Source organism: Oryzias latipes, chromosome 6 (genome assembly GCF_053564925.1).
Source record: "Oryzias latipes strain Hd-rR chromosome 6, Olatipes_Hd-rR_3.1".
NCBI classification, from domain to species: Eukaryota; Metazoa; Chordata; class Actinopteri; order Beloniformes; family Adrianichthyidae; genus Oryzias; species Oryzias latipes.
The window spans coordinates 27,153,535-27,177,783 of NC_136242.1; the positions used below are offsets into that span (position 1 = coordinate 27,153,535).

General features: G+C 41.8%; 1 protein-coding gene and 1 long non-coding RNA gene across 2 annotated transcripts; one reads left to right on the plus strand and one right to left on the minus strand.

The window, feature by feature from the left end:
- The first annotated feature begins 1,234 nt into the window (after positions 1-1,234).
- slc7a5 (solute carrier family 7 member 5) lies at positions 1,235-19,835 on the plus strand. The gene is made up of 10 exons (XM_023955954.2): positions 1,235-2,542; positions 3,971-4,096; positions 11,246-11,351; positions 11,433-11,477; positions 11,550-11,673; positions 12,570-12,673; positions 12,753-12,849; positions 12,963-13,112; positions 14,255-14,432; positions 15,711-19,835. Exons 1-10 carry the CDS (start codon positions 1,975-1,977, stop codon positions 15,764-15,766), a joined length of 1,554 nt encoding a protein of 517 aa, XP_023811722.1. The 5' UTR covers positions 1,235-1,974; the 3' UTR covers positions 15,767-19,835.
- LOC144992475 (uncharacterized) lies at positions 5,234-22,653 on the minus strand. The gene is made up of 3 exons (XR_013656451.1): positions 22,512-22,653; positions 9,463-9,531; positions 5,234-5,408 (listed from the first exon to the last, which is right to left on the minus strand). It is a non-coding gene; the product is annotated as an uncharacterized LOC144992475 (long non-coding RNA).
- Between the last annotated feature and the right edge of the window lie 1,596 nt (positions 22,654-24,249).

Sequence of the window (24,249 nt, forward strand, 5' to 3'; positions counted from 1 at the left end):
GGTTTGCCTACAGAAAACGTATAAAGTGGCGTTTTTATAAACACATTTTGAATGTAGCCAAGCGGGGCCCGAGCCAGGGTCACACTCTGCCGGTCCCAAGCCCGGATAAATACAGAGGTTTGTGTCAGGAAGGGCATCAGACATAATATCTTTGCCAAATATGCGAATTAGACTTGCGGTATTTATACCGGGTCAGTCGAGACCCAGGTTAACAACGACCGCCATTGGTGCTGTTGAGCGATAGGGTGCCGGTGGAAGTTGGACTACTGTTGATCGAAGAAGGAGAGAAGGAAAGTGCGTTTGTAGAAGCGAAGGTTACCCGCAACATAAATGAGAGGGATCTTGGGTCAACAGTTCAGAGTAAAGGAGAGAAAAGAAGTGAATAAGTGAGTGCAGAAAGGTTGGAATGGGTGGATAGAAGAGTGTGATAGAAGAGTTTCAGCTCAAATGAAAGGAAAGGTGTACAAGACTGCGGTGAGAGCTGCCATGTTGTTGGGCCTGAAGACAATGGCACTGAGGAAAAGATGGGAAGCTGAGCTGGAGGTACCAGAGATGAAGATGCTGAGGTTCTCTTTGGGAGTGACCAGGATGGATCAGGAATGATTACATCACAGGGACAGCACATGTTAAAGGTGTTGGAGATAAAGTCAGAGAGGCCAGACTGAGAAGGTTCAGACATGTCCAGAGGAGAAACAGTGAATATATTGGTAGAAGGTTGCTGAGTCTAGGACTGTCAGGCAAGAGGTCTACAGCAGGGGTGTCAAAATCCAGACCTCGAGGGCCTGTTTACAACATGTTTCCAACCAACCTGCCACTGAAGCACCTTATTGGCGAAACCCACCTGATCAAGGTAATCAGCCGCAGATAAGGCAGAAATTTTTCTAAAAGCAGCAGGAGGCCGACCCTCGAGGCCTGTTTGACACCTCTGGTCTCGAGCAGCGTTTCCCAACCCCGGACCTTTGTCCTGCATTTTTTCAATCCAACCCTGCTCAAACACACCTGCCTTTGATGACTGTCATTGTCAGGCTTCTGCACGATGAGCTGAATCAGGTGAGGATAAGCTGGACAACATGGAAGATGTGCAGGACAGTGTACCTTGAGGACCAGGGCTGGGAAACGCTGAGATGAAGACAGAAGAGGAGGTTTATGGATGCAGTGAACGGAGACACGAAGCTAGCTGGTGTTAAAAGAGAGGAAGCAGAAGACATCCTCTGGAGGAAGTTGATTCATTGTGGTCACCCCTGAAAGGAAAATGATCCATGTCTATCTTATGTAATATTTACTGTTAAATGCAACTTTTTACATAGATTTAAGATTGTTTTCTTTGGTTGTTTTTTGTTCATTTTGGGTTTTAATTAGTTAGAAATGTTTTTTTAAATTATAGTTTTAAGTGAACTTTTTAGCAATGTTGATTAGCTTTTCGTTTTTTGGCATATTTCTTTCGTGAAGATTTAGAATTTAGCTTATATAATGTTAGGTGACGGTTATGGGGTGGAGGGAATTTATAAACTTTGCACATTTTTGATTGACTTACCTGTAGGATACTTGTAAAGTGCCTTTAAAAAAGAAGTTTGGAAAAATAACTGATGTTAAGAATTTGCTGGTTTTTATGTGAGAATTTGACACTTCTGTAAGGAAATATCTTCGTATTAAATTGTACATTTTGCCCCAAAAAACACTTTCGTTAAAGATGTGTAGTAGCAGCTCCCCGTAGGTGCCGCTAGATGGCGCTGTCCAAACGGCACTTATAGTGAAGTGGAAGATTAGCCGTAAACGGGGCCGTCCCCGCTGGAGGAGGGCCGTCATTTCCATATGTCTTTAGTACCATGACGGAGCGAGACGCCGCGCTCCTCTGACTCAGTCAAACAGAAACCCCGACGCGCTCGAGGCTCAGGGCGGCCTGAGCATCCGCGGACACACAGCCCGGGAGAAGGAAGCAGCTCTGCGCGGCAGGAGAAGAACGAGGAAGCGGCGATGGCAGCAGTCATCAAGAAGAGAAACTCCAACTCGTCCGCGGGCAGAGAGGACGACAAGCAGGCTATGGAGAGGATGCTGTCCTCGCCCGGGTCCAGCCCGGCGGGCACACCGGGAAGTGAGGACAAAGGGGAGGCTGCGGCGGGAGGAGAGGACGGCGTGGCTCTGAAGAGGACCATCACCCTGCTGAACGGCGTGGCCATCATCGTGGGCACCATCATCGGCTCGGGCATCTTTGTCACGCCGACGGGGGTGGTGAAGGAAGCGGGCTCGGTGGGGCTGTCGCTGATCGTGTGGGCGGTGTGCGGGGTCTTCTCCACGGTGGGGGCTCTCTGCTACGCGGAGCTGGGTACCACCATCACCAAGTCCGGGGGGGACTATGCCTACATCCTGGAGGTGTACGGCTCCCTGCCGGCGTTCCTCAAGCTCTGGATCGAGCTGCTCATCATCCGGCCGTCCTCGCAGTACATCGTGGCCTACGTCTTCGCCACCTATCTGCTGAAGCCGCTGTTCCCGGTCTGCCCGGTACCGGAGAACGGGGCCAAGCTGGTGGCCTGCCTCTGCATCCGTGAGTACCCGGGCCGAACCGGACCGGATGATGCGAATGTGAAATGTTTTTGCGCTTCCTGTTTTAATCACACATAAAACATCCGCGCAGGTGAGCCACAATGTGAATGCCACCTGCGCTCGCGGAGCACGTGGGGACTCCTCCATCTGCGCAGGCGCCAAATTGACAATAGTGTTGAAAACTGTGGCGTTTGTTACATCAGCTCACAGTCTGACCTTTTTATAGGGAAACATTTTTCAACTTCGTTCTAAAAATCTTTGACATATTATTTGATATTAATCAAAACTCTTGAATAGAAACTAAACATTAATACTTAAATTTTTTAAAATGATTATATTGTTTTATTCAAACATTTCACAAAAATCTAGTAAAACTTTGGCTATTTCTTAATAATTTGCTGTTCACCTTTTGACATAGCCATATTTCCTAATAATTCAGATGCTTTTATTCTGACATCTTTCATGTTGGTGAGATTTGGTGCTCGAAAGCACAAATGACAGTCTCAGATTTGAGTCCTAGACCTGCCAGTATAATGGCGTTTCAGGAAAGCAGAGTCTGTTTGCGCTTTGAGTCTTAACAAGATTAACTCTGGATTACAAGCCGCTTTACCGGCCAGTTTGCGCCAGTCTCTGCCTGCACACAAAGCGCTCCGACTTCCACATGCAGCAGGAATCCCTCCATCCATCCATTCAACTCCGACGCCGTCCGACTTCATCTGTGCAGACAGGCATGATGCTGCGCATGCATGCATGTGTGTCATATGTGTTGATCTGGTTGACTGAAGGCTAGATCCTGACCAAAAGCACATGATAAAAAAGTAGTCCCGGTCGCTGGGACCTTCACCTTTTTACACTTCTGTTATAGATGTGTGTCTTATTGTTCAACACGTTTGTTTGCGATTCAGATCCTGTGTGAACCCATGTGGCCCCAAAGGGCCTTCTGCAGTCTGGAAGCTTTTGGCGCCATTCTGAGCCCAACACGTGTCCGGTCCTCTACTGTCCGTAGCCCCCTTTTCTCCCTTTTGTCTGCCTTTCTTCAGTACAGAGCCCCATTGTGCCGCCTCGTCTTTCTGTTGGGGCTCCGACCTGATTTAGAAGCTTTGAAGGACCTGCTGCTTTGGTTAATCACTTTTAATGGGGTCTGGGGTCTTTTCAGGAGCTGTACATGCAGTTCTACAAAGACAGAGGGGTACAGTGGGGAAGAATGTTGTTTGTCCTCCATCACTGTGAATTCCTCAGCAGCTTGCATGGTGTTGTGAGAAAGACACTGGGGCACATCGTGTTCCCGGGATGAGTGAAAGGTGGACCGACCCTGAGAACAAACAGGAGCATCAGAAATACCTGCAGGAGGACGTGTGGTTTTGCCGTCCTCCAGCTGTTGCATGTTTTGTGTGACTTTGTGTGAAGTTTCTTTACTTCTTCTCTGCAGTCCTGCTGACATTCGTGAACTGCTACAGCGTGAAGGCGGCCACCAGGGTGCAGGACTTCTTTGCTGCAGCCAAGCTTCTCGCGCTCATTCTCATCATCATCATCGGCTTCGTCAAGATTGGTCAAGGTATGGCTCACGAGCTGTGGAGTCACCAACATCCGCTGCCACGCCTAAAAAAGAAACCAGCTGCCTTAACGACAACAAGAGATACATTTATATCACATAAATATGTATCATAATATTGAATTAATTTATAATTTGACTGAATATACAATTTTTTACTTATTTCTGTTAGTTTTGTTAAAAAAAGACTGTCAAACATGTTCCAATCATCACACTCCCTCCCCCGTGCTTGACAGTTGATCCGGTGCCTTTTATGCCACTCATCCCTCCTTTTGATTTTTTTATGGTTCGTTCAGATAGAAGTGATGCTGCTGTGCAGTTTTCCCTCGTTCATCGCAGAGGTTCTAAAAATAACCTGCAATAGGTGAAAATTGCAAATTACAGATGTTTTGGGGATGTAAAACCTCTCACAACACTTTATAGACTTTTCTCAGACAGATATGGACATTTTCACCCTTTTCTCTCTTGTTTAAACTTTAAAAGTTCAAACCTTTTGTAGAAAAATAATTCCAGTATTATAGAATAAACATTTTTAGAAAATCTAATACTTTTTTAACGAGTTATTGTTTTTTTCTCCCACTTCAGAGCTCAGAGTCTTACTTTAGAAATGAGGCAAACGTTCAGACCAAACAGACCGGTGTGAAAGCAGTGTCCAAATGACAAACAGCAAGGTTCCCAGTGGTGCTGGAAAACCTGGAAAACGCTTGAGTTTTGTTTGTGAAAGCAGAAACAAAGTAACTTAATGTTGGGCAGATGATTTTATTTTTTCTGCCTCCACAATCAGAAACTAATAGGGAGAACTCTGTCCTCTAGTGGACATTTCTTCCTGCATCAGGTTAACATCACTGAAAAGACACCTCACTTTAAAATCCGAGTTAACTTGATGCTTTCAGTATCAGTGATCTAAAAAGCTCTCCAGCAGGTCACTGTGGACTCGAACACCCCCACCCCCCACCCCTCATCATTTAGCTTTGCAGCCAAGTGTAGCTGTGCTCACACGGCTGCTTCGCTTCCTGTCTGAGCTGAGATACATCAACACGGCGCCGGTCCAGACAAAACACTGCAGCAAAACTTTAAAGGTGGATGAGCTGAGGTGATAAACTCCACAGAAACAGAAATCAGACTAACAGAAGGCTTCAGTTGTGTGTATATATATATATTTTTATTTGGCAAATGGCCGTCTCTCTGCCGCTCCCTGCCAGGAGTCCAAACATGACCTTGCACCTTTTGAACCAAACTTCAACACGCTGTAAGCTTCAGCAGGTCGCCGAGAACTGAAACATCACCCTGACGAATTTAGTCAGCGGGTCTGCATCTGAAAAGGGCAGAGAAGTGAGTCATTTAGTATTTGTGATTTTTAGATCATTTTAAATCAAAAATTCCACATTCAGATGTGCTCCAAAAATGTGGTCAGTTCCTCATGTTTGTGCAGAAGAAGCTTGAGAAGTTTAGAAAAAGAAAAAGTTTCATCGTCAAGTCAGCTTTATTTGTCAAATATATTGCTTATACATGATATATTTTTGCACTTCCTCAAAGTTCAAAAGTTTAACAGCTAGAAGGAAAGGAGCGAGGAGCTACAGAAAGCGCAAAGGAGGAAAAGACACACGAAGACTGAATGTGAGGGGGTCATGGGTCAGATCAGCTGACCACCGGGAGTCTCGGTGTGAGCTGGAGCGGTCAGATGTAGAGCTGAAGAGGAACACAGGGAGGAGAAAGGATAGAACAGGAAGATAAACGCTCCGATTCTCCTCCAAATCTCATGATTTTAGCCTAAAAGTTCATGAATTTTTTAATACAAAAACAAGATTCCTTTAAGGAAGTCTTCATTTTTTCATATTTATGGTTCTTCAAAAATAAGCCGAGAGCGTTTTCACTTTTCACTCCTGAGCAGATCCTGACCCACCTCACCTGTTTGTTCCTAAAGCAGCTAAACTCCACGGATTTGTTCAGTTCTAGTCCTGGAAGATCCGCTTTTGATGTGGTTTCCATCCCGATGCGTCCCTTAAATCTCTGCCGCTCGTCATTGTCGTCTCTCTACCTCTAATTGCTGTTTATCCCAGAAAACCCCCTCATTATGACGATGGAGGGAAAAAGCTGGCGGAGCGCCGCCGATTACATCTGCAAACACAAGGCCTGTCCCGGGCTGCTGATTGGTTGTTGGAGTGCGTCCTGCATGAAGGAGACTCTCAACAAGCAAATTACAGAACTGCAAAGGGACATGCAGCATCTGTAATAAAAAAAATATAACAGTTTTTAAATTAAATGATTAAATTAAATGATTTAAATTAAAAGTTAAATGATTTTTTTGTTTGCTGCTGCTCAAAATGAGTAAAAAATCAACTGCTGAAAAAATAAACAAACAAATAAAATTAAACTTAAAATAAAAAATAAAAACAGCCGACCCCATAAGTTTTCTGGGGTTAAAGTCAGACTAAGCTTTAAGAATGAACAGAAAATCCGTGTCATTCCTTGAAGAATCTTTTCTTCAGGAGGTCAGAGTCTGCTGGAATCCTAATTTCAGGATCACTGTAATCTGATTATCTTTTGCTGCCTTAATCCGCACGTGAAAAACCAGGTTTTGCTGTGCAGGGTTGACGTTTCTGTGAAAGAAGCCTGCAGACTCAGCTCTCCCTGAGGAGGTTTGTGTGCTGAAGGTGGGTTTTTATGGTGTCAAAATAGAGCCTAAAGTATTGCGCATCAAAACAGTAAAACCGCGCATCAAAACCCCAAATCTGCGAATCAAAATGCATAAATTGAGAACCAAAACCCACAATTTGCAACCAAAAGCCTTTCCCCAAAGCACAATCCTATTTCTCAGCTGCCGATTTGTTTTCTCGCCATTCTGAAATCCTGTTTTTGAGTTGCAGTTTTATTTTGAAACTGTCTTTTTGAGTTGCGCTTTTATTTTTTGAGTTGCGCTTTTATTTTTTGCGGTTTTGATTCTAAAACCTGTCGACACGTAAAAACAGCGACATGTCAGTCAAGGGGAGGGGAGGCGGGACATCCCTGATATCCAGAAGCTCATTGGCTACCGAATAAGACCGAGTCTTACGTCAACAGACCAGTTTAGAATGTGCCGGTAAGTTTCTCATGTTTTTCATATCTTTTACTATATTAAAAGATCAAAATTGTACTTTATTTAACCAGAGGACGCCAGCACATTCAGATGAGGAGCTCCACCAGTAGCTGCTAGTGAAAAAAGATGTTAGAAAGTTAGATGTTGCATGAAAAACTACCACCATTGTTCTCCTGTGTTAGCATGCTAGCTAGCTCAATGCTAGCGGGGTATCCAGCTCTTCTCATGACTTTTGTGGATTAAACAAAGAACATTTTTTACCACAGTGTCAGGATCGGTCATGTCAACCTGGGAATAATTGCCCGTGGATTGTCACTAGGGTTAATCAAATATGTTATAACCTATAAGGTTTCTCAATATTTTTCAGGGTTTACAGACAGAGGGAATTATTGAACAGAGAAACAATATTGCTGTGCCATCCTGGCACAGCAATATTCAAAATAAAAAAAAAAATATTCAAAGCAATATCAAAAAGACAGTTTCAAAATAAAACTGCAACTCAAAAACAGGATTTCAGAATGGCGAGAAAACAAATCGGCAGCTGAGAAATAGGATTGTGCTTTGGGGAAAGGCCTTTGGTTGCAAATTGTGGGTTTTGGTTCTCAATTTATGCATTTTGATTCGCAGATTTGGGGTTTTGATGCGCGGTTTTACTGTTTTGATGCGCAATACTTTAGGCTCTATTTTGACACCATATGTTTTCCTGCAACGGATCCCACAAAATGAGCTTCTTTCACCTCCGTCCTAAAGGGACCGCCCACTCCAACAGCTTCAGCTATTTTTACTCTTTCCAAGGAAAACCACGACTCAGCAGGCAGGTATCTGCACACTGTAAGGAGGAGTGAAGGGAGAGAGAGTCCAGCCGCTTTTGTTTCTGTGGATCCTTTTCATGTTTTAATATCAGACCTGTCAGCATTTATCTGCTCTTCACCTCATTTTTCTGACATTGTGAGCAACTTTTTCTGTTCTAAAATGATATTTTTACTTCGGTTATTTCTTTTAATTTAAAAACAGACAAATGTGTCTTTTTGTGCAGCATAAATCTCAACCTTTTCTGTATTTTTTTGCTCCTTTTGGCATCACAAATGAAGAAAATCGCTCCTGAAGCCATGAAGCTGAAGAAGAGGAAGGAACTGATGAATAATGACAGACGGTAGTGAAAAGAAGGAAGTAGAACCACAAAAAAAAAAAATACTTGTGTGCATCTGAAAGTCTGATTCCATGTTTGAAAAAAACAAATAAAGTAAAACTAGAAAAAGAGGAAAAACACTCAGAACAGTGAGTTGTGAGGAGCCACGATCGTTTGTTCCCACAGTTTTAAATTCAGGCGTTGCAGCAAAATACAAGCGGAAGGAGCAGCACAGTCTGCTGCTTTCTGTGTTAAAACCCAACAAAAGGGCGGCGGTGTGATGGAGCTTTCCTGCATTCAATTCACTTCATTTAGAAATATTTACAAAATAAGTTTTCTCAAGGCAACACAAACAATGCAAGAAAAACTTCAATTCGAGCAAAAAGGAACAGATTTAATGCCATTTTTCTCAGTTTTCCTTGTATAAAATCTAAGTCTAGAGATGAATAAAATGAGCAACACACTTTATTTTAATGTTGATTCATTTACAAAACCTTAAAAGCTAGAATCTATGATACTAAAACCTTTTAAACCTTTAATCCTTTGTTGGGGAAAAATAATCTCCACATCTGTTTCTTGATTCCTTCATCAGTTATTCTGACTGAAGGGATTCCAAAAATCTATTCAAAAGAAGAAAAGCAAAAGAATTTTCATCCCAAACTTGAAGAACTTCATGAGTTTGATGTCTTCAAGTTCCATTCCAATCATCTTTTTATCTTTTTAAAAGTGTCTCCAATGGTCTTTTCATTATGATTATTCTGTTTTTAGCCCAAATCAAAAAATGTGTTGTTTTCTAGGACATAGTTTATGCAGAGTGGCAGTAGTTCATTAGAAATTCACCTCTAAGTTGGGGGCGGGACGCTGGCGTGAAGCAAACCCGCCCCCCTTTTTTTTTTCCTCTTGCTGAGAGCTTGGAGCAAGGAGCTTGTGGCCCGGCCTGCATAAGCTCTTTTTTTAACTGTATTTATTTGTCTGCTCCTTATTCACAACAATTTGAATAAAGAAATACTCAGAAATGCAATTTTGATGTTAAGGTTAACAGAAAAATGCTACAAGAACATGTTAAAAAAAACAACACAGTTTTCATCAAAGTTGGTTCTTAAAAGCTTTTATTTAGGAGCTGAAGTCTTAGGGATTTATTTGCGTGTATCCGTATGTTCTCACCTGTCCCTTCGTCACGAGTCTTTCCCGACCGGTTTTCAGGGAGACTCTGCTACAGAGGAGCTGATTAGTCTGGGAAAAATGTTGGAGGAGAAACGGAGAAAAGGATGAGTCATGTAAAGATGAAAAGGTTAGAGAGAAAGGAGGCGTTGTTCGGATTTTACGACGAAGACGAGGAACAAGAGCGACGAGCCGTGAAACGGACTACAGAAGCCTGAGGAGAACTGTTGCAGCCTCTACCTCACACTTATGGAGGGTTTACTTCTTTTTTTGGATAGACATTAAGAAAAAATTCAGCACAGAACATTTCTACCTCTTTTCAGAAGCGATGGCTGCTGTACATCAGGCTACTCTGTTATTAGATGCACTTACAGGTTCTACTTTTTTTTTTTTTTTTGAATCTCTGAAAATCAAATGTCTGAACACAAACTTTAAATCCTTTTCCCGAAATCCTGCAGTTTCTCTTTTAATAAAACCCAGCAGTGCCACCTCTTTGAAGCTGATGCCCATTCAGCAACAAGAAAAATCTGACCGGAAAAAACATTTTTCCTAAGTAAAATTCAAAGAAAACAAATTTTCTGTTCTTTTTCTAATTTAGTTTTAAAAATATTTGATTTCACTGACTTGCGTAGAAATGTAAAATCTGCGCCTACAAAACACTTAAAGGAAGAAAAACAGATTTTCACATTTGAGAGGATTTGGACATGTTGGAGCTCAATGATTAATAAAGAAAAGAAAAGATGAATTAAAAATTATACTAGTATTTTAAGTATTTTTCATAAGTCAACTGGCGAAAAGCTGAGCTCATAAAGTCGTGACAAAACTGCGGTTTTTAGTAAATTTAGGAAAAAAATGTATATTATATTCCATGTAATATCTATTTATATTTTTTGAAATATTGCTTAAAGTCGCTTAAAACCCTAAGAAAAATATTTAACTAGCTGAGTTTTTTTAAATGAGTTAAATAATATTGAGTTGTGGTTCAGCTGGGCTTCATTCTCTTGGCGCCGCCTGTGGTGCAGCAGGCGGGATTATTCTGTGCGTTATCCCGGTTCCTGTCCTTAGTGTTTCCCACGCCGCACCCCGGCTTGGGCCCACAATGCCCGGAGCTGTTGGTTTAGCAACCTCCACCGTGTCTGAGAATGTGCGGCCATGTTGAAGAGGGCTGGAATGTGGCAAGGATCCCCACAATCCAGCTCAGCCTCCAGACAAATGAGGCCCTCCCTTTCTGCCTCCGGCTGTGGGGGCAGACGCAGCATTTTCCTCCACCTGCGTTCCTAATCTGCCCGGTCAGATGAGGATGGCACAGAGGCAAAATAGGGAAAATGGGAAATCTGAAACAGCTTGAACAGGAAAGAAAAGGCATTCCAGGGGTCTTTTAATTATGATTATAGTGTTTTTAGCCAAAATCATAAAACGTGTGTCGTTTTCTAGGACATAGTTTCTGCAGAGCGACAGGACTTTGTTAGAAATTCACCTCTGAGTTGTGGGTGGGACTGTTGGGGCAGAGCAACCCCACCCCCCTTTCCCTTCCCCGTTGCTGAGAGCTTCTATGCCACCAATAGGCTATCTTTCAAACCACATTTTTTTCATCTTGATTTTAATAAAGAAACACTAAAAAGTGTAATTTTGAGCTTAATTTTGTTTCATTTATGTCCTCCATTTGCAGAAAAAAGCCATGAGAACATGTTAAAAACACCAAAAACCCAGTTTTCATCAGAGTGGATCTTTGACCTACAATGAAATGTATTTGTAAGTTCACTTTAAGTCCTTTTTCTTTCCCCAGGTGACACAGACGATCTTCTCCCAGAAAATTCCTTCAAGGGATCCAACTATGAGTTTGGAAACATTGGCCTGGCGCTCTACAGCGGCCTGTTTGCTTATGGCGGCTGGTGAGTGGATGTGCCGACCCGCCTGCTTCTGTTATCTTTTGTAGTCGCTCCTTTTCTGAACATCTTTTCTTCTGTTTTTAGGAACTACTTGAATTTTGTCACAGAGGAGATGATCGAGCCTTACAAGTGAGTCTCCCTTTGTAGTTTCCTGACGAGCGGGTGAACGGCTGCAGCTTTAACCTGTTGTCTGTGTGTCAGAAACCTTCCTCGGGCCATCATCATCTCCCTGCCCATCGTCACGGCCGTGTACGTTCTCACCAACCTGGCGTATTTCACCACGCTGTCGCCGCAGCAGATGCTGGGCTCAGAGGCGGTGGCTGTGGTGAGTGCAACAGCTGATCTCCCGTCAACTCTACATGTTTGATAAACCACACCTGACTTCTCTTAAAACCAAAAAACTACCACATAAAATCACCAGAACAGGTAACTTCTCACGTTAGGTTTGATTTTGATCAAAAACAAATAAGAAAAATATAGAAATCACCAATAAATGTTGTTCATCTTATAATTCAGTCCAAAAAATGCCAATTCTAACCAATTTGTATCATTTATTACAATAATATTCAATGTCTGTGTATTTAATTTGCAAACAAATAATCAATAAAATCAGATTTTTCATTTGGAGCATTTTATCTCTCATCAGAATAACTTGCTTGCTTTCTTTGAAGTGTTTCCTTTCTCTTCTCTGTGATACTGGTGGGATGGGAGCGTAAATACCGGTTGCCAATGGAAACCGAAAATGTAAATTCTAGAAACCATCAATTCATCGAAGCTGCTCTTTCTCAATAAAAATGTAACTTTTTAATCACGTTTTGTTCTGTGAACAATTGAAACATTATCCAGTAGCTTTGACCTGGAGGTTCTCATAAGGAGGCCTGATGGTGGTGGTGGTGGTGGTGGTGGAGGGGCAGTTGTGGGAGGAGAAGAGCATCATTGTTACCATCTTTGCTGGGCTTTGTTGTTTTTTTTCCCCCTTCTGCTCCATTTAAAAGAATATTTTAGTTTTTTCGTTGACCTCAAAACACAGGATTTGTTGGCAGAAAGACTTAGAACTCACAAATGTGGATTTATTAGTTACACTTTGCTCTGATGTGGGTTTTCTTCTTGTTTTAGAAGAGTTTTAGGTTTAAAATAACATAACAAAACATGAAGCCAAACTCCTGTTCTTCACCGTTAATGCAGAACTCTCACTGCGTTCCTGGTCATGTTTTCTTGCAGGACTTTGGCAATCACCACCTGGGTCCCATGGCGTGGATCATCCCCGTATTTGTGGGTCTGTCCTGCTTTGGCTCGGTGAATGGCTCCCTCTTCACGTCCTCCAGGTAACCCACCCGTTTCCACAGACTCCTTCAGCTGGGAGGCGGACCCCTGTGAGCTCACCAACGTCTTCTTCGCCCTCAGGTTGTTCTTTGTAGGCGCCCGGGAGGGTCATCTGCCCAACCTGCTGTCGATGATCCACCCCACCCTGCTGACCCCGCTCCCCTCCCTCATTTTCACCGTGGGTACCCCCCCCCCCCCCGATTCTAAAGTCACCTCCGGTTACCTGTCGGAGGATGTTTTTGTTGTTTATTTACCAGCCCCCCACCCCCTATTCTTCTCTCCTCTCTCCAGTGTCTGATGACGCTGCTATATGCCTTCTCCAACGACATTTTCTCCGTCATAAACTTCTTCAGCTTCTTCAACTGGCTCTGCATCGCCTTGGCCATCATCGGCATGATGTGGCTGCGGCACAAGAAGCCGGAGCTGGAGCGGCCGATCAAAGTGAGTCCACCTTAAATCCATGATTTCATTCGGAGGTGGAGGAACTGCAGTTGTCTCCTCCGCCGATCCGTGTCCTCGTTGACTCTGCATCATTTTTCTTTGGCAGCAGGAAATGTTTTCTTTGTTTCCGCCGTCAACAAAGAGCCATGAATCAGCGCTTCAACAAAGACCTTTCCTTTGCATCATTCCGTCTTTGTTCCTGATAGTTTGGAACACTTTATCATATTTCTGTCTATTTTTTTACTGTAAAACCTTGAAATAACAAATTTAAAGAAAGAAGTCCCAAGGCGTCTTTAATGACCTCCTGTAGTAAAAGGAAACTGTCGAGGATCACCAACCCCCTGAGAGATAGCAGGCTGAGATCTTCCTGCAGTCACTAAATGAAAGATATATCCAGGAAGAGAAGTGGGGAGTGGGAATTCTTGAGTCTGGAGCAGAAAAGTTAGCATTTTCTAGGTGTAGATAAAGACTACTTTAAATCCATTAAAGACAAAGGGACAAACCTGCATGGAGAGTAGATTTGGGGTCTGCAGCCTTTCACAATAAAATAGCCATTTGGACCAGTCTCTTACTGAGCTGCAAAGTCTCACTTCATTTTTAGAAAAATGTACTAAATTTGTTATGTGGCCATAAAGTCATTTATTGTAGCATTTGGTTGTGGTTTTGCTCAGAGGGAAGTTCTCTGAAGTGATGGAAGTGGGTTTGATGGGAGAACGTCTCTCAGTGAGGCTGTAGGATCTGCAGGGTGTTACCATGTTGGGTCAGTAGAACAGCCACAGAACCCTGCTGGCCTCCACCGCTTCTCCTCCTCCATCAGCTTCTCCCGCCGCTCTGTGGCCGTCACATTCCTGCAGCTCGGTAGACTCCCAGTCGAGCTGCAGATTTGTGATTCATTTGTTGATGGCGACACAGAGCTGATTAATGAGGATGTTGTTGACATTCGGTCTACATGAGTGAATCTGTTCAAAACCCATGGAGACTGAACTCCTGAACCAAGAACTCCTGTTTCTCTGCCAAGACCCAGGTTCCACTGAGGATGATGGAATTTCACAAACAACCTCCAACTGTTCCTTAGTGAAATAAAGCTGCAGAACTTCTGACGGAGGAATTTGACAAACCTCTGCTCTCCCCTCTGATCGCAGGTCAACATCCTGCTGCCGATAAGCTTCGTTCTGGCCTGCCTCTTCCTCATCATCGTGTCTTTCTGGAAGACTCCGATTGAGTGCGCCATCGGGTTCGGTATCATCGCCACCGGGCTGCCCGTTTACTTCATTGGTGTTTGGTGGCAAAACAAACCCAAGTGGCTGCTGCATGGAATCTGTAAGTTCAACACGCTGTAGTCCTTTGTTTAAAAAATATAAATTAATTTTTTTGTTTCATGTGATCATTATGAGCCAGAAATAGTTCATCAGTGCATCGATCGCCCTACTGCCCAACTATGTAGCCACAAGGGGGGGCCCCAAGTCCGGGTCTCCCTGTGCCTGTCCCCAGCCCAAATAAAATACTGGATAACACAGGAACCACCTGTGAGAATCAGTGAAAGCTGGTTTGCTGTGGCGATACCTTAAGGGAAATGCTGAAAGGTGCACAATTTACAACAGAAAAAACCCTTTGCATAGAATGAAAAAAGCAACAATTTTAAACAGGTCTTTTCACGTTTAGGGATATATTTTATCACTATTCACAGTACAAATAAAAGTTGCATTTCAAACTGTGACTTTTTCCATCTAAATAGGAATATCATTAGGGCTTTAGGGTGTTGTAGCGGTTAGCATTGTTGCATTACAGCTGGAAGGTTCAATTCCCGGATGTGCTCTTTCTGTGTGGATGTTCTCAATGGTTATTTTTAAGCTACGCGCACACCGCCCTCAGCTACGCACGTTCAAGCAGCCACTTCCAACGAAAAGATTACCAAACGCATATTTCAGACATCTGTGTTCAAACCTCTCACTTTCACGTGTGGCAATGGAAGTTTTAACGATTGTTTTCGGGCGCGCGGCCATTGAACGCGCCTTGCAAGCAAAAAAACCAGGTGGTACTTTGACCAATCAGGGACGTGCATTTAGTAGTTTCGTATGGATGTCACCTCTTTAAATTCCCAAAATTTTATTTAAGTGCCAACCGGTTGAAAATTGATCATGGAGGAGAAATTAATAACTGCTAATTGCGCCTGGTTAGAATTACATGAAATCCGGTCTTTCATATATCGGAATAGAGCTGTGAAAGAAAAGGCCTGGAGTTTCACAGGATTTTCACGGCGTTGACATTTCGCACAAAGTTTCTTCAAACTATAGGTGGCGGACATGCGCTAGTAATTAGTTGAAAAAGGAAAGGGAAGAAAAAAAAAACCTCCCTGCTCGTCCAGTGTGAACACCATGGGCTAAACGCGCATTCAAGAACCCGGGTTTAGCGCGCTCTTGAATGCGCGTCACATGCCTGGTGTGTCCATCTCTACAATGGACAGGTGAATGCCTGGACCCCACCTGCTTCACTCTGAAGGAGCTGGAATAAGCCGCGGTGACCCGAAGCAGGAGTAGAAGATGAATGGATTTAACTCTTTTATAGATGTTCACAGTTTGTGTTTGTGTGTGTTTTCAGTCTCAAGCACAGCCTGGTGTCAGAAGGTGATGGAAGTCGTGCCTCAGGAGTCCTAAAAACCCCTCCCCTTTACCTTCAGCCAGTGGCCAATCAGAACGCACCGAAAGTTGCATCTAGTCTCTGAAAACTCGACGGGTGAAGCTTGACCTCTGCTGAATGTTCTTTCCTTTTCCGTACACAAACACACACACACCCAACCACCCACCCACACACACACACACACACACACACACACAGCCTGTCTGTGTGGACTGATAAAGACTTGATCAAAGCGTCTCGTCTCGACTTTCTTCAACTCTTTCCTCTTTTGCTTCTCAACCGCTTCGACTCTTTGAGCATCAGTCCGATCAGTAGTCTGTTTGAACTGTTTTCTGTCTGATGTTTGTTTTATTTTTGTGTATGAGAAGTTGTACTCTGCCCTGTGGAAGGACAGAGGATGTTATTTTATAGCTTGGTGTTGCAGAAGTTGTGTCATTGCCAGAGGTTCACTGAAACGCTGTTGTTATTGGTGGCGTAAAGTGAAGCGGATCTTCTCGTTCAAAACATCAGAGGCCTTTTCCTGTGAACGTATGTGCAGCCTACTGACAAATCTCCAACCATTCAAGTGTTTCGCTGATTTGCAGCTATCGATCTATCACTCCTTTTGCTGATGACTGTGGGATCAATATCTGAGCGTCGTCCTTAGAGTGTGGGGTTTCTGAGGCAGAAATGACCCCTGTGATGCGTTCCGTGTGGCAAACGTTTGCCATTTTAAGCGAAAATCAGTCCAAACGGGGTTGAAATAGGACTGTAAGTGGCCGTTCGTAGATCTTCCAGTGCTCTCCTCCCCCTTGAACAGTAAATTCCTCGCTGTGCTCCTTAAATGCCAACATGAAATGTGTGTAACTGCATTTGCAGGAGCTGAGGAAGAGGAGGCACAAACTGAGGGAACAAGGAGAGGCTCCACTCTCAAATCACAGTATTATCTAGCTTATGTTCCCACATTGTGGCTGTTTCAGTTAGGTTTTAGTTACGTAAAATGTCAAGTTGAAGACCCTCCTTAAAGGACCCAAAGTTTTGTTGCCGTGGAAACGGGCAGAAAAGGTTTAAGTTTGTTTTAGAAGTAGCACCTTTTTTTTAACACTCCAGCCATTAAAAGAGCCGACGGGCACTAACCAGTAAACTGTAGAGTTATTTATTTATATTAGTTAACTTTTACGTTTGTCATTAGTTGCTCTAATTTTGTTTACAGGGTATTTTGTAAAAGTGCTTTACAATAAAATTTCCTTTTTTTTTCAACTTTTGTGTTTTTTGGGGTTTTTTGCTTCATTGGTTCATTTGTTTTTGTTTTTTTACTCACATTTATCTTGTTTGTTTACATGTGTTAGTAACTTTCAACTAAACCTGTCACAAAAATCAGCTACAGAGCGTCTCTGTAGTTCCATCTAACAAATATTTCACAGTTTATTCTTTTATTTTGTAATATTTTATGTCTGCCTCTCTACCTACAAAACCTTTTTGGATTGTTTTCTTTTTTAAATGAGAAGTTTATGTTTATATATTAAGATTAATAGGTTTAGCCAATCCCCGCAATTGCGGTTTCAAAATTTGACCCAACCCAGGAAGTTTGCAGTTCCTCACATGACCACTGGAGGCTGTGTCAGCAGTTTCCCATTGACCCCTATGCTAAAAAGTCATATTTACACCCAGAATAAACCTGTTTATAGGCGGCTGCAATACATTTGTTCAAAACTCTTTGAATTTTCTATTAATGAAAACTGTGAAAGACATTTTTTTAATTTTCAGCTTAGATTTTGGAACAATTTTTCCTTGTGCAAATAGTTATGTTTTTTTTGCGACAGGTGGACAGATCCGGCAGAGCTTTAAAACTTTTTTGTTCGACCCAGTTTACATTTTTTAAGAATTGTTGCGGTTGGTGGAGTAAACTGGTCCATGTACCCATCCCACTCAGTCTTATTTGCTTCTTGAAGATGCTGGGTGACTTCCGAGATTATCCACCAAGTCAATGAGTCTATGGTGTCACACCCGTCGTCAACGCTAAATAAGGTCTAAATTCACAAATATATGTGCATTCAAGCATAAACAACCACATCACAGTTCATTTTTAGTTTATTTTGACGCACAAATTTGCAACCAGTTTAATATTGGAGGCATTTTATTTAAAAAATCTGAAAAATTGTTTTAGAAAAATCTTTCCAATCCACTCAAATTTTACTTTATTAAATAAGAAAGTTGTGAACGTTACAGATCCAGTTGGTGTCTGTTTCTCAAACTGAATCTGGGATCCTAAAGAGAAGAACCTGAAGGCGTGTAGTGCAACGCCACCACTTACTAGGCGAGTTCCAGAAGCGTTTCCAGGGGAGATTGATCTGCAGCAACTGTGAGGTCATAATTCTACCATAAGAAAGTGGAATTTCATTTAAAAGAATTGTCATTGAAGACCTTCTGTTTGCATGAACATATTTAGGGAGATGAAGGAATTGTGAATGTGACATATCAGCAAAACAGCCTTGATGTCAGTCTTTAGCAACTGTAACATTAATTAGTCCAACCCATTAATTACATTAATGTCATTTTACTTTTTTTTTCATTTCTGTGACATCACAGAACCAGATACATGTTGGAAACGTTATTTAAAATGATAAATGAATAGATCAAAGCTGTTCAATCCAGTTTTTAAAAGACATTCCCTCTGAATTAGTGTTCAACTCATTTACCCCCCCCCCCCCACACACACAAAAAACCTGCCGCTGCGGTGTGTTTCTGTGATTCAACCCTTTGAGAAAAACTTCATAAAACATTTGAAAATAAATTCTTTCCTGCATTTCTATTTGACATGGACTGAAAAAAACGGTGACGTTCAGCTCAAATCATTAGTCTTAAGTAAAAGAGCTGGTTTAAAAAAAGTCTTTTGTAATAAATAGGATACAGTTTTACACACTAACTCATCAGTTTTTTTTTATTATTGTTATATATTATGATATATATTTACAGGACTGCTCCTCACTCTGCCTGTTTTCCAGCGCTCCCTGCACTTTTTGCTGCTGGTTACCTGGACCAGGTGTGTTCAGTCAGCTAATCAGCAGAAATCAACGCACAGGGAACAGTTAAACAGACCAGGATTGAGCGATTTGTACTAATCTGTTTGGGTTATTCTGCTTTATCTAGCCACATGTTCTGCGATCAAGTGGTACACCTCCATTTGATTTTATCCAAATTTCTACAAGACGTGGCTAAAATCATAGGGTTTTACTGATATTTGCCTTTGCGTTGCAAGTAAAAAGTAGGTCACTTTTTTACATGAACTCTTTAAAAGTGTCACATACAGTTTAGGGAAATGTGAAAGTTTGCACAAACCTGTGAAAAGTGCTGCTCAGACCTGTTCTCATGATATTTGATTGTGAGCCTCCTTCTCTGACATCTTTTGAATAGATTTTAATGATGTGAAGAAGTTTCTTTTACTTTCTAGTTTGGATAAAAAGCACCAAAAATCTCAAGAATGTTCTTAAAGTCCTGCATCAAACTCTAAAGCTTCTGTTTTTGTTCCTCTGAGAAGAAACATAAGACCCGCTGTCAGTCCACGTTACGTCTGGAACCGGTCGTTTACTGACTGTGCTGCCTTCTTTCCTCAAAATATTTGTGTGATTTTGTATTTTTTCATCAGTTTGAGAAAATAAAATAAAAACGAACAAATAGCAGTACTTTCAGGCATCAAATATTGGTCACGTGAATCAGCAGCAGACTGAGCAGAGTTCATGGAGTCACTGTAATCCTGTCAGGCATTTAGAGCAGCTGACTGATCCAAGCTCAATGTTACGGCTGTGGCCGTAATATTGTTTTTTTTTTTTTTTTTTTTTTAGTTCTTTTGTGGTGTTATCTGTCTCTGTTTTCTGCTGCAGTGGAAGGTTCTGTCTTCGTTTTTTTCCCTCCTACATTTGTGTGCAGATTGGAGCCCCAATTGTCCGGAGCACTGCTGCCACATCTTCTGTTGAACACCCCCCCCACCCCAGCTGGCGGCAGCAGAGCTTAACTTTGTTTGGTATTGTTAGAGGCCTTGTCCTTGTATTTTGGTTGTTTTTGTGTAGTTTTGAGTTTTCCTTTAAATAAATTCCCAGCTTATTTTCAGCCTGGGTTTTGTCTGTGAGAGTTTTTGAGTCATTTATTTAATTAGTTCCTTTTAGCTTTATGTTACATCCTTTTACAAGCCTCCAGACAGGGGTGTAACAGTTTACAGTCTCAGGATGAAGCTTAGGAAGCTTAATTCACAAATATGTCACCTAAAAACAAAAGTCCAACCTGAGAAATGCTGATATTGTTTTCATCAGGACAATTCTTTCGCATTAACTGTAGATGAATTCTGCTTTTTTGCAATCAAAAAAATCAATGAGGCTGTTTTTGTGTGCGTTTTGACATATGGTTGAAAATAAAAAAATGGAAAGATTGACTAAAATATTTCTAATCAGCCTAAATGTGGGGTGTGGGGAAGAATTTAATTCTGGCTAATTTTCCCTGATAGCAAAATCCAAATATTCTGTCTCGCCACTCAAAGTCACCATCATTTCTTTCTGTTTCTACATTTACCTCTATGGAAAAATCCAAAAACCTGACATGCTTTTCAGGACATAGTTTCTGCAGAAAGGCTGTAGTTCACTAGAATTTTGCGTCATGGCACGCACAGAGATTTTTTTTTCATCTGCTAATGATTCACAGCGGTTTGAATAAATACTCAAACGCAATTTTAATCTTAATTTTATTCCTGCATCATGAGAAAAATGACACAAGAACATATTAAAAACATAAAAATATGATTTTCATTGGGTCTTTAAAAAGGAATCAAGTTTTTTAAGGTGAAGACGTTTTGTCTTGCATCCAAGAGACTTTCTCAATTCATTTGGAAAGAAACTGTATTTACCAATGGAGAAGATAAGAAGCGGATAAGAAGCGAAACATCGTCAACTTATCAACTGAGTCTAGATGACCCTGTAACCCTTGTGCTCCTAGGCACTTTAACATTGGGAGTTGGGTCATCTAGACCCACTAGACAGTGCTCTGAACCTTTTTTCTTCAATGATTTGTGATCTTCACTGGTGTCCATGGATTACATGAAATCTTTCCACCTTTATCCACCTTTGTCATGGTAGGGAGAACACGTCAATGTAAGGGAGGGGTCATCTAAGATAGCACAAGGGTTAACCAACTGGAAATAGGAACTAACAAAAACAGACATTGAACCAAAGAACATTGAACATTAGGATGCTCTGAAGGATTTTAGCTTTCTGTACATTCACTTGTTTTTACAGAGCTCCTGAATGGACATAGAATTAAAAAACAAAAACAAATGAGTACTGGTTTCTGGTTTGAACCAGAAACAAAACTTTATTTTGTAGTTTGTTTTTTTTCAAAGGTTGCTCTGATTTAACATTTTCACCTCAACAGAAGTTTGATCTTTTTTATTGCACATCCTCATTTGGCCTTCACCGAACATCTCTTGTCCTGTCACGTTTTCTTTAGCTCAGCTGTTCAGTTCCACCTTGGGGGTTCCCTCAAAGGCTAAAATGCTCTGTAAATGTTCTTTTCCTTACAGGAGCATGTAATAACTTGTGGAAATGTGAACCTATGAATAAATGTTCTGAGAATTCATCTTCAGATTTGGTCATAGGCAGCAGCTCTTTGAGCTGAGAGTCATTCTGAAAAAGACCTTTGATGGCGTTTTTGCCTCTAGTGCAGGAAAAGCCTCACTTCATGCTGAAGTCACGTGCACTAAATTAGTGAAAAGAAAGGAAGTAAAATTTAAAGTACTTTATATTCAAACTTGAAAATACAAGGATTGTTTTTGATGCAATGATTCATTTATTTTTCTATAAAACCAGACTAAAAGGGAAAGATTTTTCCAGAAAGCTAAGCTCTTGCTGAGGACCAAAAACAGTCAAGCACAGTGGTAGGAGTTTGATGATGTGGGCAGATTCACGCCCAAAGCACCAGGATTCCAAAATCATTCAGATGACTCAAAATCGACTCTTGGTGTAAATGTGTTTTTGTTTTTTCTGTGATTGTGTGGCCGTGCCAAACCGTTGCTGGGATTTACTCCAGCAACCCCATGACTCCAAAAAGGGGAGAAAGTGGGTTAGGAAAATATTCGGTTTCTGTTGATGAATTTCAATAAGTGGGAACATTTTAATGAAGTTTTTTGCTGTATGATATTTTAATTTCTTCACACATAACAGAAGTACATCTAAATATATTTTTACCCAAATTACTGGGAATTTTGTATGTGAAGACCAGAAATAATATGAAAAAAATATCTGTCCCACTTAGCCCATGCGCTGGAGTTTGGACATGGTTGGTTATCTTAGACTTAAAGCTTTAGGATGAGAAACCATACAGGCAGAAACATGTGAAGCGTTTGTTTATAATTAAACTCTTTTTAGGTGAGTTTGTGTCCAATCCTTTAAAAACTAAAAATATCTTACTAAAAAAGTCGGAAACATAACATAGTTAGACGTCTAAATCTTCAATGACAAGGAGTTAAGAGCTTTGATAGATTTACAGAGGAGAGAATTTCTAAATTCTTTCACTAAAGTCACAGGTTAAATAAATTTTCCTGCATATTGAGGTCATTCCTGCACAAACTGTCAAACCTTTAAGTCCATACAGTTGTTAAAACTGCTAAAATACAGTTTAAGGTTTTAAAAGATGAACAGCATCATCTGAAATATTGATATTGTCAGATTTGCTAATGTTTTAGGGTTGAAAAACTTTTCTTTAAAACCCAGCAGAGAAGCTGTGAATGTTTTGACTCACCTGATTGTGAAATCTTTCAGGACTTCTTCCTAAACCAAACCTTAGAGCCCCCTTGAGTTTTCTGGTTCTGTTGGGTTTAGGTTGAAATAATAGCCATTTATTTGGTTGAGATTTCCACTTTTTCCAGTGTGTGTGCACAAACTGGTGTTCTTGTTCCCACAGTGGCTCCCAGCAGCAGATAAAGGCCGTGTGAGAGAAAGACAGATTAAACAGCGCCTGCACAAAAAAACAGTCCTTTCTGGAAGGGAACTTGGTTGAGATTTCCACTTTTTCCAGTGTGTGTGCACAAACTGGTGTTCTCGTTCCCACAGTGGCTCCCAGCTGCAGATAAAAGCCTTGTGAGAGGAAGACCGATAAAACAGCGCCTGCACAAAAAACAAACAGTCCTTTCTGGAAGAGAACGCCGACAGGTGTGAGCTCTGATTTCTACGTCCTTTATAAAACACTCAAACCCTCACACACACACACACATTGGGTAGCGTCCTGGGATCAGACGGTACCTGTATTTGTCCTTTGGCGCTGGAACCCGGAAGGATAACAGGTAAGTAGATGGTAAGTAATAGTTTTAATACAATTCAGAGTTTCTTGAGATCTTGATGTGGTTGAGGGCTGGAGAGCGACAGGCGACGTTGCTGGAAGTTGCTATGGCTCGTGGTGTTGCTGGATGTCTGAGTTGGCTCGTGGCGTGGCTTGAGGTTTCTTGGAGTTCCGTGAGGTTCTTTGGCTCTGGTAAACAGGAGGCTAAGGTGTCCACTCGTGGTATGAGAGTCCTGAAGGCGAGGCATAAACAATATTAGTCGAGAGCATGAACACATGGACTAGAAATAACATGAGACTAGACTAGGCACCATCAGGGGCAATAAACTGGTGATGAATACTGGTACTGGATCTCCTTATGAAGGTCTGGTGGTTGATGAGTTGAGTGCACACAGCTGAGATGAATCAGGAGCCAAGCAGAGAGGGGAGGGGGAGGAGAGCTGACAGAGGCACCATGACAGTACCCCCGTTCCCCCTTAGTCAAGGGTTTAGGAAATCTCGGAGCACATCATTTACCAACCTTTGGAACACTGCAGGTGCGTTGGTTAACCCGAAGGGCATAACCAGATATTCATAATGAACAAGGGGTGTATTGAAGGCCGTTTTCCACTCGTCGCCTTCTTTGATCCGTACGAGATGATAGGCATTGCGTAGGTCTAGTCTAGAGAAAATCTTAGCTCCCTGAATAGAATCAAAAACAGACGAGATGAGAGGAAGAGAATATTTGTCTTTTATGGTTACATGGTTTCTCGATAATCAATGCATGGGCGTAATGATTTATCCTTCTTCTCTACGAAGAATCCGGCTCCCACCGGAGATGAAGACGGACGGATGTGACCCAGGGATAAGGCTTCCTGAATATTACTCTCCATAGAAGTTTTTTCCCCTTAGGAAGGGGAGCACCGGGGAGGAGATTTATGGAGCAGTCGTAAGGACGGTGAGGAGGCAAGACGCTAGCTTTAGCTTTACAAAAAATGGTTATCAAATCGTGATAACAAGCAGGGAGTTTAGATAGATCAGAATTGTCGGACGGATTAGTGATGGGAGTAGAAACGGAGGGAACGGCAGACTGGAGGCAGATGGCCGTACAAAAGACACTCCAGTTCAAAATATGACGGTGTGTCCAATTCAACTGAGGGTTGTGCAATTTTAGCCAAGGAAATCCCAAAACGATGGGAGTATGTGTGGATTTGGTAATAAG

Bases quoted from the DNA above. Each gene is read 5' to 3' on its own strand.
- slc7a5 (XM_023955954.2), top strand. From the start codon at position 1,975: ATGGCAGCAGTCATCAAGAAGAGAAACTCCAACTCGTCCGCGGGCAGA. The intron at 11,674-12,569 runs GTGAGTGCAACA...GTTTTCTTGCAG, and splicing joins GCTCAGAGGCGGTGGCTGTG to GACTTTGGCAATCACCACCT. The intron at 12,850-12,962 runs GTGGGTACCCCC...TCCTCTCTCCAG, and splicing joins TCCCCTCCCTCATTTTCACC to TGTCTGATGACGCTGCTATA.